Raw genomic sequence first — 14,416 nt, 5'->3', positions numbered from 1 at the left:
TAAATAAATAAATAAATAAATAAATAAATAAATAAATAATTAAAAGCTTCCCAATGTTTGTGACATGCAAAATAGGGCCCATTCAAGGTTTCGCTGTGTCCTCCCCATATAGATGCCAGGGAGAAGGAGTAGGACCATTTGACCTTCCAGTCCACTGATTCTCAACTGTATCATTAAGGAAAATTTTAAAAATAGAGGTGCCCAGTCCAGGAAAATACTTATTTTTGTGAAATTTCAAGACACACTGCATGTTCCATTATCTAAGGTTTTTAATAGGGACTAGTAATATCGACACTCTAATAAAATAATGAGTAGTCTTAAAATACCCCATTTTTATTTTGGGATGCATTTGAATTTTATTTGATTACGGGTATTGTATTCTGGGAATTCACACAGTACTTCAAACCAATAAAAGAACTATACTGTATAATAAATACGTGACTGAAATACTACATACTGAAATTTTACAAGCATTAATATTTTCTTTTTAAAAAAAGGAATCAGAACACTCCAAGCACTGTAAAAGCTCAATTGCTACACATTAGAATTCCATAAAATAATTGAATTAAGTCATTCTTTAGTTCCAGTTAAATGGAATCCTAGAGAGGCAGGAAAATATTACTGCATTATTTAAAGAAGACTTCAGACGAATTTGGAAACAGCAAATTTCTCTTTTGCTTTATTTCTTCAAGAATTACCATTAAAGTCAGGCGTGGTGGCTCACGCCTGTAATCCCAGCACTTTGGGAGGCCGAGGTGGGTGGATCACTGAGGTCAGGGGTTCGAGACCAGCCTGACCAACATGGTGAAACCCCATCTCTACTAAAAATACAAAAATTAGCTGGGCGTGGTGGCGGGCGCCTGTAATCCCAGCTACTCAGCAGGCTGAGGCAGGAGAATTGCTTGAACCCGGGAGGCAGAGGTTGCAGTGAGCCGAGATCGGGCCACTGTACTCCAGCCTGGGCAAAAAGCAAGATTCCATCTAAAAAAAAAAAAAAAGCTTTGAAAATAACTTAAAACACAACTTTTGGATACAGTACCATCCTCATTCCCACCTTGAAGGTTATGTTTGCAATCCATTCAGGACAAGTATATCTCTTCAGTCTCCTACAAAAAAGAATTTCTTCCAATGACAAAATGGTACTTTCTTGCATAATTTTTTTTTTTTTTTTTTTTGAGACGGAGTCTCGCTCTGTCACCCAGGCTGGAGTGCAATGGCGTGATCTCAGCTCATTCCTCCGCCTCCCAGGTTCAAGCGATTCTCCTGCCTCAGCCTCCAGAGTAGTTGGGATTATAGGCATGCGCCACCATACCCGGCTAATTTTTGTATTTTTAGTAGAGACAAGAGTTTCGCCATACTGGTCCGACTGGTCTCAAACTCCTGACCTCAGATGATCCGCCAGCCTTGGCCTCCCAAAGTGCTAGGATTACAGGCATGATCCACCACAACTGGCCCGTAATTTTTTGTCTTTTTATTTTCTTGCATAATTTTAAAAGGTTATATGCCGAGTCCAGGCGCGGTGGCTCACACCTGTAATTCCAGCACTATGGGAGGCCAAGGCAGGTGGATCACTTGAGGTCAGGAGTCCAAGACCAGCCTGACCAACATGGTGAAACCCCGTCTCTACCAAAAATATAAAAATTAGCTTGGCATGTTGGCACACACCTGTTATCCCAGCTACTTGGGAGGTTGAGGCAGGAGAATTGCTTGAACCCAGGAGGTGGAGGTTGCAGTGAGCTGAGATTGCGCCACTGCACTCCAGCCTGGGCAACAGGAATGAAACTTCTTAAAAAACAAAAGATACTGTGCCTTTTGTTGCCTATCTGAACTGATTTAAAACTTTCTGGCCGGGCGCGGTGGCTCAAGCCTGTAATCCCAGCACTTTGGGAGGCCGAGACGGGCAGATCACGAGGTCAGGAGATCTAGACCATCCTGGCTAACACGGTGAAACCCCATCTCTACTAAAAATACAAAAACTAGCTGGGCTCAGTGGCGGGCGCCTGTAGTCCCAGCTACACGGGAGGCTGAGGCAGGAGAATGGCGTGAACCCGGGAGGCGGAGCTTGCAGTGAGTGGAGATCGGGCCACTGCACTCCAGCCTGGGCGACAGAGCGAGACTCCGTCTCAAAAAATAAATAAATAAATAAATAAACTTTTTCTATATACTGAGGAAAAAATCCACAAAAAACCCAGGAGTTGAAAACCCCACCTAAAAGTATTAGCACCACATGTTAAAAAAATGAAGGCCTTGAGATATGGCCACATTGGCTCACTCCTGTAATTCCAGCGCTTTGGGAGGATGAGGTGGGAGAATCACTTGAGGCCCGGAGTTCGAGGCCAGCCTGGGCATCAGTGACATCCTACCTCCACCAAAAAAACCCAGAAAATTAAAATTTGGTGGGCATGGTGGCACAGTCCTGTAGTCCCAGCTATTCGGGAAGCGAAGCTGGGGTTGGAGGATCGCTTGAGCCCAGGAGTTCAAAACTGCAGTGAGCTATGACTGTGCCACTGCACTCCAGCCTGGGCCACATTATGAGACCCTCTCTATTTAAAAAGTAACAAATAAATGAAAAAGAAAGCCTGGATTTTCTCTCCCTAAACAATGAATATCATGTTCAAGCAAGTGACCCCTCTATAAACCCTGACTTTATGTATTATTTTCAGGGATGACTATGCCAGTGAGCGAGATTAAGGGGTAGAAACTTTTCCTTTTCAGTCCTGTTTTTCCTCACAACTACTTTTGCTGGAAAGTTATTCAGAGTCTAACAGCTAGACCCCCATTCCCCCACCGTCCCCACTGGAGAGGCCCGGGACTTACCAGACACCCCTAAAGCTAGATTAGCTAGACTCTAGGGGCGTTAGAGGGAAATAGACATTTTTCTGTCGTGTGTAGTGGACGCCTTATAAAAAGTCCACTTTTGGCCCCGGCGCGGTGGCTCACGCCTGTAATTCCAGCACTTTAGGAGGCCGAGGCCGGCGGATCACCTGAGGTCAGGTCAGTCTGGCCAACATGGTGAAACCCCGTCTCTACTAAAAATACAAAATTAGCCTAGCAGGGTGGTGGGCGCCTGTAATCCCAGCTACTCGGGAGGCTGAGGCAGAAGAATCACTTGAACCCGGGAGGCGGAGGTTGCAATGAGCCGAGATCATGCCATCGCACTCCAGCCTGGGTAAAAACAGCGAAACTCCATCTCAGAAAATAAATAAATTAATTAATTAAAAAATAAAAAGAAAAAACCCACATTTGCCATGCACCGACTAGATCCACACCATCATTTAAAATAGTTGGACTTGGGGGTTTGTGCTGTGGAATGACTAACCTGGAAGCCACGCCACGACTGAGGGGCGGCGGGGACTCCAATCCGCGCGATCAGATGCCGCGGCAGGTGCTTAAGACCTGCAGTCTAGAGAGCGAGCCTCTTATCCCCACTTTAGGAAAAGTTGTTTGGTGTTACTTAAGGTTATGACATTGTCCTCTGTGAAGTCACTTGCGTCCCTGACACCCCCCAACTCAGCTGGGACTGGCCAGTGCCCTGCTCTGGGGCCTCGCTGCGGCGGCCAGTAGGAGGCGTCGGCGCCCCAGGAGTCTGCGGCCGAGCCAATGGGAGCCGCGAGAAGGCCCGGGACGGAGCCTGGACCTGCTATGCTAGGGAACTACTCCCGTGGGATTTGGCCAGAGGTATCTCACTGACGTCCTGTCGCCCAGGCTGGGGTGCAGTGGCGCGATCTCAGCTCACTGTGACCTCTGCCTCCTGGGTTGAAGCGATTTTCCTGCCTCAGCCTCCCCAGTAGCTGAGATTACAGGCGTGCGCCACACACCCGGCTAATTTTTTGTATTTTTGTTAGAGACGGGGTTTCACCATATTGGCCAGACTGGTCTTGAACTCCTGGCCTCATGTGATCCCCCCACCTCGGCATCTCAAAGTGCTGGGATTACAAGCGTGAGCCACCGCGCCTGGCCTGAAGTGCTGGCTTTTGAATATAGATGCTCAACTAAGATATGGGAGAAAGCAAGCTAGATTAGCACAGGAAAAAGCCACAGTAGATAAGTAGGAGAAAGGAAATAAGTCTGGAGAAGAGAAAGGAAAGGGAGAAGCAGAAACGAGTGACTCAGCTTGCCCAGCTTAATAAACTAAGATTCTAGCTACCATGTCAGTTGTGCAGATGGCACAGGCTCCCAGGGTTGTCTCTAGAATGGTGACACCCCTTTACCAAGCACTGTGGCCCATTTTAGAATTAAAGAGGGGGCTGGGCACAGTGGCTGATGCCTGTAATACCAGCACTTTGGGAGGAGGAAGTGGGAGGATTGCTTGAGGGCAGGAGTTTGAGACTAGCCTGGGCAACATACTGCCTTTGCAAAATTATGACTGAGACAGTGGAAAGAGATCTAACCTGACTCCATCTTGGCTCTAACCTCCAAGCTGTCCTTCTTCATTCCTGGGCGGAGGCTAAACTAACTTCAGGAGAAACTTACAGTTTACAGTTTAAAACAAAGATGATAACAGCCCTTTCCCAACACAAACCTCCTTGCCTGGGGACTAGACTGCCTTTGTAGGACTAACAAATTAGCCACAAGATTAGAAATTATGGTTTAGGATTCATGCAGCTGGAGTTTACAAAATCTTGACCTTCCCTAAACTGCCCTAAGATCAGTGCTTGAGATATTTTGCAGACCCTGCACTTGCTGAATCAGCTGGGACCACCCAGATCGATAAACTGGCTCATCTGATCTTGTGGCCCCGCACCCAGGAACTCACTCAGCGCAAGAAGACAGCTTCCACTCTCTACGATTTCATCTCTGACCTGGCCAATTAGAACTCCCGGCTCACTGGTTTCCCCCAATCCACCAAGTTGTCCTTAAAAACTCTGATCCCCAAATACTGGGCAAACTTAATTAGTAATAATATAACTCTGGTCTCCCGCAGAGCCAGCTCTGCGTGAATTACTCTTTCCCTATTGCAATTCCCCTGTCTTCATAAATCAGCTCTGTCTAGAGAGCAGGTAAGGTGAACCCACTGGGTAGTTACACTGTCTCCCAAAAAAATAGCAGTCAGGCATGGTGACACATGCCTGTAGTCCCAGCCACTCAGGAGGCTGAGGCGGGATGATCACCTGAGCCCAGGAGTTTAAGGCTGCAGTGAGCTATGATCATGCCACTGTACTCTGAGCAACAGAGCCAGACTTTCTCTCTAAAAAGAAGGCTGGGCACGGTGGCTCACACCTGTAATCCCAGCACTTTGGGAAGCCGAGGTAGGCAGATCACCTGAGGCCAGGAGTTCCAGACCAGCCTGGCCAACATGGCAAAACCCCCTCTCTACTAAAAATACAAAAATTACCCGGGTGCAGTGGCACATGCCTGTAGCCCCAGCTACTTGGGAGGGTGAGGTGGAAGAATCATTTAAACCTGGGAGGTGGAGGCTGCAGTGAGCCGAGATCACACCACTGCACTCCAGCCTGGGTGACAGACTGAGACTCTGTCTCAAAAACAACAACAACAACAAAATGTTATGCCAGAGTCAGATTGGAAAGTAAGTCACGATATATAGGGTTAAATAAAATTCATCTGATGAAAATGTATGGTTCGTAGGGCATGATTCCCCAGACCCCTTAGACAGGAATTTGGGCAAGATAAAAAAATCAGAGCTTAGTCCTCAGAGCCCATGACTATAATGTCTTTAGTGTTTATACTGGGAGGTAGTTTAGTTTAGTTTAGTTTGCTTTACTTTAATTTTTGAGATGGAGTCTCGCTCTGTTGCCCAGGCTGGAGGGCAGTGGCACAATCTTGAATCACTGCAACCTCTCTCCTGGGTCCCAGCGATTTTCCTGCCTCAGTCTCCCGAGTAGCTGGGATTACAGGTGCGCACCACCATGCCTGTTTGGGAGGCCAAGGCATGTGGATCACGAGGTCAGGAGATTGAGACCATCCTGGCCAACATGGTGAAACCCCATCTCTACTAAAAATAGAAAAAATTAGCCAGGTATGGTGGTTCATGCCTGTAGTCCTAGCTACTTGGGAGGCTGAGGCAGGGGAATCACTTAAAACCGGGAAGCAGAGGTTGCAATGAGCCAAGATCGCGCCACTGCACTCCAGCCTGGCAGCAGAGACTCTGTCTCAAAAAAAAAAAAAAAAAAAAAAAAGAAAGAATGTTAAGAATGTTGTGTAAATACACTGACTACAGTCTGAAGTCTCAAGTCTGCCTCTTATAGCCAGATAGTATTAGTTGTCACTAATTTCCTCATTAATAAAATGTAGAATAAATGTACTACATGTAAAATTGCTGTAGGACAAATGGGTAACATTTTCCAGTTGGAAGCACCTAGAAGAATGTTTTGTACAGTGGAGACCTGGATATGCATTTATGACAAAATAAATGTTGGTTCTTTTTTTTTTTTTTTTGAGATGGAGTTTCACTCTTATTGCCCAGGCTGGAGTGCAGTGGCGCGATCTCAGCTCACTGCAACCTCCGCCTCCCAGGTTCAAGCAATTCTCCTGCCTCGGCCTCCCTAGTAGCTGGGATTACAGACGCCCGCCACCACAACCGGCTAATTTTGTACTTTTAGTAGAGACGGGGTTTATCCACGTTGATCAGGCTGGTCTCGAACTCCCGACCTAAGGTGATCCACCCACCTTGGCCTCCCAAAGTGCTGGGATTACAGGCATGAGCCACTGCACCCGGCCATAATGTTGGTTCATTCTAAAAGCACACTCTTGCATGTTCAGAATTTAACATTAAGCAATTACTTATAGGTAATTTTTTTTTTTTTTGAAACGGAGTTTCGCTCTTGTCGCCCAGGTAGGAGTGCAATGGTGCGATCTTGGCTCACTGCAACCTCCGCCTCCCAAGTTCAAGCGATTCTCCTGCCTCAGCCTCCAGAGTAGGTGGGATGACAGGCGCCTGCCACCATGGCCAGCTAATTTTTGCATTTTTAGTAGAGATGGGGTTTCACCACATTGGCCAGGCTTGTCTCGAACTCCTGAACTCAGGTGATCCACCTACCTCAGCCTCCCAAAGTGCTGTGATTACAGGCATGAGCTATCGTACCAGGCCACTTATAGGTAAACAAAAAAAATGTACATTGTACATTAGGAAATCATACTGATAAAGTAATACAGTCACTAAATTCTAACAGTTTGCTCTGGAAGAGCTTTTGGAGGATATCTTTTCCAATATCCTCATTTCTGAAGTGAGGAAACTAAATTCTCAGTCTCATAGTTTCTCTGTGGCAAAGCTAGTATCGTTGAGATCATTCAGGGCTTCTTACTGGGCAGAATCTGGTAATCCCCAAACCTTCTGCATGTCAGATTGGGTGAGGGGTAGCCCCAGTAGTTCATGATGGCACTTCTATCTTGAGAAGGGTATGAGTGGTTCTTCTTGAACATTTTCTTCCAAACTGGAGAGAACTGGCAAAAGAGGCTGTGGATACAACCACTTAGCCATCTTAGATGGGGAGGTACCAGTAATAAGAGATCATCTACTGGGTGTGGTGGGCCACACCTGTTATCCTAGCACTTTAGGAGGCCATGGCAACAGGATCTCTTGATCCCTGAAGTTCAAGACAAGCCTGGGCAACATAGTAACATCCCATCTCTAAAATAAAAATAAAAATGTTTAAAAAGATCATCAGCCAGGCGCGGTAGCTCATGCCTGTAATCCCAGCACTTTGGGAGGCCAAGGCGGGCAGATCACAAGGTCAGGAGATCAAGACCATCCTGGCTAACATGGTGAAACCCCGTCTCTACTAAAACTACACACACACACAAAAATTAGCAGGGCGTGGTGGCGGGCACCTGTAGTCCCAGCTACTAGGGAGGCTGAGGCAGGAGAATGGCGTGAACCTAGGAGGTGGAGCTTGCAGTGAGCCAAGATCGCATCACTGTACTCCACGCTGGGCAACAGAGCGAGACTCCATCTAAAAAAAAAAAAAAATAATCATACCACTATTGTTACCCATAGTACATACATACACTGTTACCCATAACACATAGATAAGGAAGTACGTCCAAGGTCATCAATAGAGCAAGGATTAAGAATCAAGGCTTGTGAATTAAGATTCCTTTTTTTTTTTTTTTTGGAGACAAGATCTCACTCTCACCCAGGCTGGAGTGCAGTGGTGTCATCATGGCTCACTGCAGTCTAGACTTCCTGGACTCAGGTGATTCTCCCACCTCAGCTGCCCAATTTGGGACTACAGGCCTGTGCCACCATCCCCGGCTATTTTCCTGTATTTTTGTAGAGGTGGGGTTTCAGCATGTTGCCCAGGCTAGTCTCAAACTCCTAGGCTCAAGCGATCCACCTGTGTTGGCCTCCCAAATTATTGGGATTACCGACATGAGCCATCGTACCCAGCCGGACTTGAGATTCTTAAGCTCTTGAGATTTGTTCAAGAAGTTGACCCGCAGTCTCTGCCTAAGAGTTTTAGGTAGCCCTAAAACACTTAATCCATTGATCATTAAGTAGTCAATGACCATCTATTATGTGATCTGGGGGCTTGCTTTCTCTTCAGAGAGACAAAACTAGAAAACATTCGACAATTATAAAATTGACTAAGCTGGCAAATCTTTAAAACTAACTAGACAGGCACAATTCAGAGAAGACCACTGATGGCTGAAATGGTTGGCAAGGTTTCTTGGTGACAGGCTTTGACGTGAACTTTATTTATTTATTTACTTTTTATTTTTGAGGTGGAGCCTCGCTCTGTCGCCCAGGCTGCAGTGCAGTGGCACAATCTTGGCTCACTGCAACCTCCGCCTCCTAGGTTCAAGCAATTCTCTGCCTCAGCTTCCCGTGTAGCTGGAATTACAGGTGCCCAACACCATACCCAGCTAGTTTTTGTATTTTTAGTAGAGATGAGTTTCACCATCTTGGCCAGGCTGGTCTTGAACTCCTGACCTTGTGACCCACTTGCCTCGGCCTCCCAAAGTTCTGGGATTACAGGCGTTAGCCACCACGCCAGGCCTGATGTGGACTTTAACGCAGAACTTGCAAGATGTTTGCCCCTCATTGTGATTACCATAGTAGTTTTTCCCCCCCCAAAAAAATTGGGAGCTTTCACATAAAAATCCCAATTTTTGAGGTGTCATGAAAAACTACGACACTCAGCTTGTATTCCTACTACCGACAAGGATTGTCGCTGAGGCAGCTGACCTCTCAGACACTATAATCCCTGGGCTCAACACTTACAGCCAATTCCATTACCCACCTGGCTCCTTGGGCAGTGGGTTTGCTTCCCTTACTTTAGGAGGAAGGATAAAGGCAGCCCAAAAAGGAGAATTGGACAGAAAAGTGAAGATGAGTGGGTATGTCATGAGGTGAGAGATAATGTTGAGACACTTATAACTAGAACAGAGTTTTCATGTGAGGATAAGGTTCACTCCCCATTTAAACCAATTAGCTCTGCTGTGGGGGACAATCTGCTCCCTAGACCAAAACACGTATTTGAAACTAGCAGAAGAATCTGGTGACAGCCAGTGCAACCATTTCAATAAATAAACCAAAATAAACTGTGCATTGCTGCTGATGGACTAAAGATGCCAATTTTCTATATAATGGGTGACATACTCAATTTCCTTCTATTGATTACCTTCATTTTGGCATATTTAAAAACTAACATACATTTTTTTTTCTTTTTGGAGATGGAGTTTCGCTCTTGTTGCCCAGGCTGGAGTGCAATGGCACGATCTCGGCTCACTGCAACCTCTGTCTCCCAGGTTCAAGCGATTCTCCTGCCTCAGCCTCCCAAGTAGCTGGGACTACAGGCATGTGCCACTACGTGTGGCTAATTCTGTATTTTTTAGTAGAGACAGAGTTTCTCCATGTTGGTCAGGCTGGTCTGGAACTCCCAACCACAAGTGATGCGCCCGCCTCAGCCTCCCAAAGTGCTGGGATTACAGGCATGAGGCACTGTGCCCGGCCAAAAACTCATATTAAAATTTGAAATTGACATTAAAATAAATAGATTATAAGTTTATCATACATTATAATTTGTATTGCATAATTACATCTCACTTGTTTTTACTTAACTCCATTATGTAGTACTGGTGGTAAGCAATATTGAGGCAGAATAGGGTCTGCAGGCAGGGAACCTAAGGCAGATGTGCGCTGACTTCCTAGAACTGAATCAAGAAGATCAGATGGTACTCCCTTTGGCTCCCCAGTCTTCAGTGGGAACTTTACTTCAGCCTCTGATTGGTCACCTCCTACAACCAATCACACTGGTCATGGGCCACTCCTTAATTTACATAGAATATAACCAAGTAAGAAATGGGAAACCTCTAGAGGGTATTTAAACCCCAGAAAATCCTGTAACCAGCGCTCTTGAGCCCTTGCTTGAGCCTGCTCACACTCTATGGAGTGTTCTTTTTGTTTCAATAAATTTGTGCTTTCATTGCTTCATTTTTTTGCTTTGTTTGTGCGTTTTGTCCAATTATTTGTTCAAAATGCCAAGAACCTGTCAACTCATAGTCAAGCAAGACCTTTCACGGGTAACAATATAGTTGCCTCACATGCTTTTTGTCCTGGGCAAGTCTGTGCCCCATGTAGTTTTTGTTTTGTTTGAGACAGGGTTTTATTCCTGTCGCCCAGGCTGGAGTGCAGTGGCACGATCTTGGCTCACTGCAACCTCTGCCTCCTGGGTTCAAGAGATTCTCCTGCCTCAGCCTCCCAAGTAGCTGGGACTACCAGTGCATGCCACCACACATGGCTAATTTTTGTATTTTAGTAGAGATGGGGTTTCACCATGTTGCCCAGGCTGGTCTCAAACTCCTGGGCTCAAGTGATCCACCCACCTCGGCCTCCCAAAGTGCTGGGATTACAGGTACGAGCCACCATGCCCAGCTCTACTTGGTTTTAATATATTCCAGCTCTCACCCTCTTCTTATTCTGGATTTGGCCTTCATTGCCTTCCTGGTCTTCCATTGTTCATTTTCACGATCAAGCTCCAATTAGCCCACGATATGCAAAGGTTCTGTGAAAAAAAGAGCCCCATCTCAGCCTGGCAATCAATCCTAATAAAAGGTAAAAGGGTTCTAGACCGGGCGCGGTGGCTCACTCCTGTAATCCCAGCACTCTGGGAGGCCGAGGCGGGTGGATCACAAGGTCAGGAGACTGAGACCATCCTGGCTAACACGGTGAAACCCCATCTCTACTAAAAATACATAAAATTTGGACGGGCCCGGTGGCTCACGCCTGTAATCCCAGCACTTTGGGAGGCCGAGGCGGGCGGATCACGAGGTCAGGAGATCTAGACCATTCTGGCTAACACAGTGAAACCCCGTCTCTACTAAAAATATGAAAAAAATTAGCCGGGCATGGTGGTGGGTACCTGTAGTCCCAGCTACTCGGGAGGCTGAGGCAGGAGAATGGCGTGAACCTGGGAGGCAGAGCTTGCAGTGAGCCGAGACCGCGCCACTGCACTCCAGCCTGGGCGACAGAGCCAGACTCCGTCTCAAAAAAACAAAAGGGTTCTGAGGGATGTTTTTGGCTTGAAGAGTTACAATTCAAATCTGTAAAAGGTGCCTGAGTACAAAGAAGGTTAAAAAGCACTACCCAGTGTTCCTGCTATATATTCATTTGAAGAGCTGCTTTTCAAACCACAGGCTCTTGGCCTATTCTTCATTAACCCTATTTTCTTTTTCTGTTTTAAGATGGAGTCTCACCCTGTCACCTAAGCTGCAATTCAGTGGCACAATCTCAGCTCACTGCAACCTCCACCTCCTGGGTTCAAGCGATTCTCATTGCCTCAGGCTTTCAAGTAGCTGGGATAACAGGCGCCTGCCACCACACCAGGCTAATATTTTGTATTTTTAGTAGAGATAGGGTTTTGCCATGTTGGCCAGGCTGGGCTGAACTCCTGATCTCAGGTGATCCACCTGCCTCAGCCTCCCAAAGTGCTGGGATTACAGGTGTGAGCCACACTGTGCCTGGCTTTCATTAACCCTATTTTCTGTTAAACACTCATAGAAAAATAGTTGCTAATCCGTTCCTTTTAGTTCAAGTTTGCCATACTGTGAGGATATTCAGCACCACCCAGTGGCAATTTTTTTATGTTCTTGTGAATAAATAGCAATTTTGCAAACTCTTGATCCCAAAAGATAGTACCTGTATCAATAGAAACAAGAAAAAAGTTGTGAATCAAACTAAATTTCATTTATAAAAAGTCTTCTACTTTAAGAGTTCAGATCATTTTAAGGTTGTTTTCCTGGCCTCATGTCTCCTTAAAGACAAATAGTTAGGCCAGGTGCAGTGGCTCACACCTGTAATCCCAGCACTTTGGGAGGCCAAGGTAGATCACTTGAGCCCAGGAGTTCAAGACCAGTTCAAGACAACATAGTGAGACCGCATCTCTACAAAAAAATTTTAAAACTTAGCCAGGTATGGTGGTGCATACCTGTAGTTCCAGCTATTTGGGAGGCTGAGTTGGAAGGACTGCTTGAGCCCAGCAGTTTGAGGTCACAGTAAGCTATGATTGCACCACTGCATTCCAGCCTGGGAGACAGAACAAGATCCTGTCTCAAAAAAAAAAAGGACGAATAACTTAGGTAGTTAAACAACAACAATAAATAAATTTTTCAAAAATTCTCCTTTTATTCTCTAGTTATACACATATACTCACTTTCAAATAAAATTCTACATTAGAAGGAAAAGCCTCTTTGTAAGGCATAGTATTGACGTTTTCTTATGAGAAAATAGGAAATATCATCAGTGCTTTTAAAAAAGTGAAAGCGTAAGAGAAAATCAGGGCTCTATCTAGAGAAGTCTAATTGTTTCTCTATAAAAACCAACTGGAATACAGGATACCTGTCCTATAGCAACCTAAAACACAACCTCCCTTGATGTACATATAGAAAATATATGTCTTGTAGCCAGGCGCAGTGGCTTATGCCTGTAATCTCAGCACTTTGGGAGGCCAAGGGGGGTGAATCATGAGGTCAGGAGATGGAGACCATCCTGGCTAACACGGTGAAACCGTCTCTACTAAAAATACAAAAATTAGCTGGGCATGGTGGCGGGCGCCTATAGTCCCAGCTACCTATAAGGCTGAGGCAGGAGAATGACGTGAACTCAGGAGGCGGAGCTTGAAGTGAGCCGAGATCATGCCACTGCGCTTCAGCCTGGGCTACAGAGCAAGACCAACTCAAAAACAAAAAAGAAAGAAAGAAAATATATGTCTTAACCAACTTGGAAGAAAAACAAAATTCTGTGTGTGCAAATATATTTTTTCAAGTTACTCTTTTTTCAACCTGGATTTAGCCTCAGGCTGCTGCTGACATCCTCGCGGGGGTGAGGCTGGAGGGCTTGCATTGCACTGAAAGGGCATGAGGCACCTACTGCCACAGCAGAGAATCAAAGGACCATAACTGTCCCTTGGGGATTGAAGAATTCTTTAAAGTCTGATTATTTGGGGAACACAGACTAAGGCTGTACCCTGATTTTCCCTTTCTGAAAGTCACATTTTAACTAAAACATTTCTGTTCTACAAATTTCCACGTATCAAAAGACGCTGTAGAATTTAATTCATAGTGTCTTCTCAAAAGGAAAAAAAGGAAAAAAAAAAGCAGTTATTCATAGGAGTCTTTTCTTTTTTGGTGTCTTAAATGTCAATGATCACAAAAACTTCTGGCTTCTCTTCGTCATACACCTGCATTGCTGAATATGTTATTGCTTTGACTTCTGTTCCCTAAAGTTGGGGTTAGAGAAAAAAAAATAGGAAAATAGGATATTGAAATCATAATCATTAATTCTAGCAACAATTGGCAGAAAGTAAAAATTTTGGTATTTTGAAAATGAAAAACTCACATGAAACAATTCGTTATGAAATTAGCATAGTATACAGGGATCCAAGAAAAATGAGAGGCAACACACGCACAACGGAGTTGGGACATGGAACTCTAATCCTGGCTTTGTTTCCAGCTGGGTATAGAAATTGTCTGGCCTATCTGGACATCAGTTTTTCATTGATAAAATGGGTTAAATCACATAAAGACACATCCATAGGTATGTTCACTGCAGTACTATTCACAATAGCAAAGACACAGAATCAACCCACATGCCCATCAATGGTAGACTGGATAAAGAAAATGTGATACATATACACCATGGAATACTACACAGCCATAAAAAAGAATGAGATCATGTCCTTTGCAACAACATGGATGGAGCTGGAGGCCATAATCCTAAGTGAATTCGTGCAGGAACAGAAAACCAATACCACGTTTCCATATATTTAAGAGGGACACAAACATTGAGTACACATGAACACAAAGAGGGAAACAAGACACCGGGTCTGCTGATTGAAAAACTGCCTATCAGGTATTACGCTGATTACCTGGGTGAAAAATTATCTGTACACTAAACCTCCACAACATGCAATGTACCCATGTAACAAACTTGCATGTGCACCCCATGAACCTAAAAATA

The 14,416-nt window shown here is 45.1% G+C and overlaps 1 protein-coding gene across 6 annotated transcripts in view; it reads right to left on the bottom strand.

The window, feature by feature from the left end:
- The window catches only part of ZBTB8OS (zinc finger and BTB domain containing 8 opposite strand), a 46,421-nt gene that overhangs the window by 845 nt on the left and 31,160 nt on the right, over nucleotides 1-14,416 (bottom strand). For 2 of the 6 annotated variants that reach the window (XM_077964575.1, XM_015134520.3), the window contains one exon: nucleotides 12,564-13,676. The exons of 1 other annotated variant lie outside the window; for it this stretch is intronic. In XM_077964575.1, the coding sequence (XP_077820701.1) occupies nucleotides 13,655-13,676 (22 nt within the window). In that variant the 3' untranslated portion in view covers nucleotides 12,564-13,654. Of the gene's footprint in view, nucleotides 1-10,867; nucleotides 10,965-12,386; nucleotides 12,505-12,563; nucleotides 13,677-14,416 lie in introns of those variants that run through there. 3 more of the 6 variants (XR_013404358.1, XM_077964550.1, XM_077964568.1) reach the window with 3 other exon arrangements.

This window comes from Macaca mulatta, chromosome 1, assembly GCF_049350105.2.
Source record: "Macaca mulatta isolate MMU2019108-1 chromosome 1, T2T-MMU8v2.0, whole genome shotgun sequence".
NCBI lineage: Eukaryota > Metazoa > Chordata > Mammalia > Primates > Cercopithecidae > Macaca > Macaca mulatta.
The sequence above is the reverse complement of the archived record's forward strand: the minus strand, read 5'-3'. Positions and strand labels throughout refer to the sequence as shown.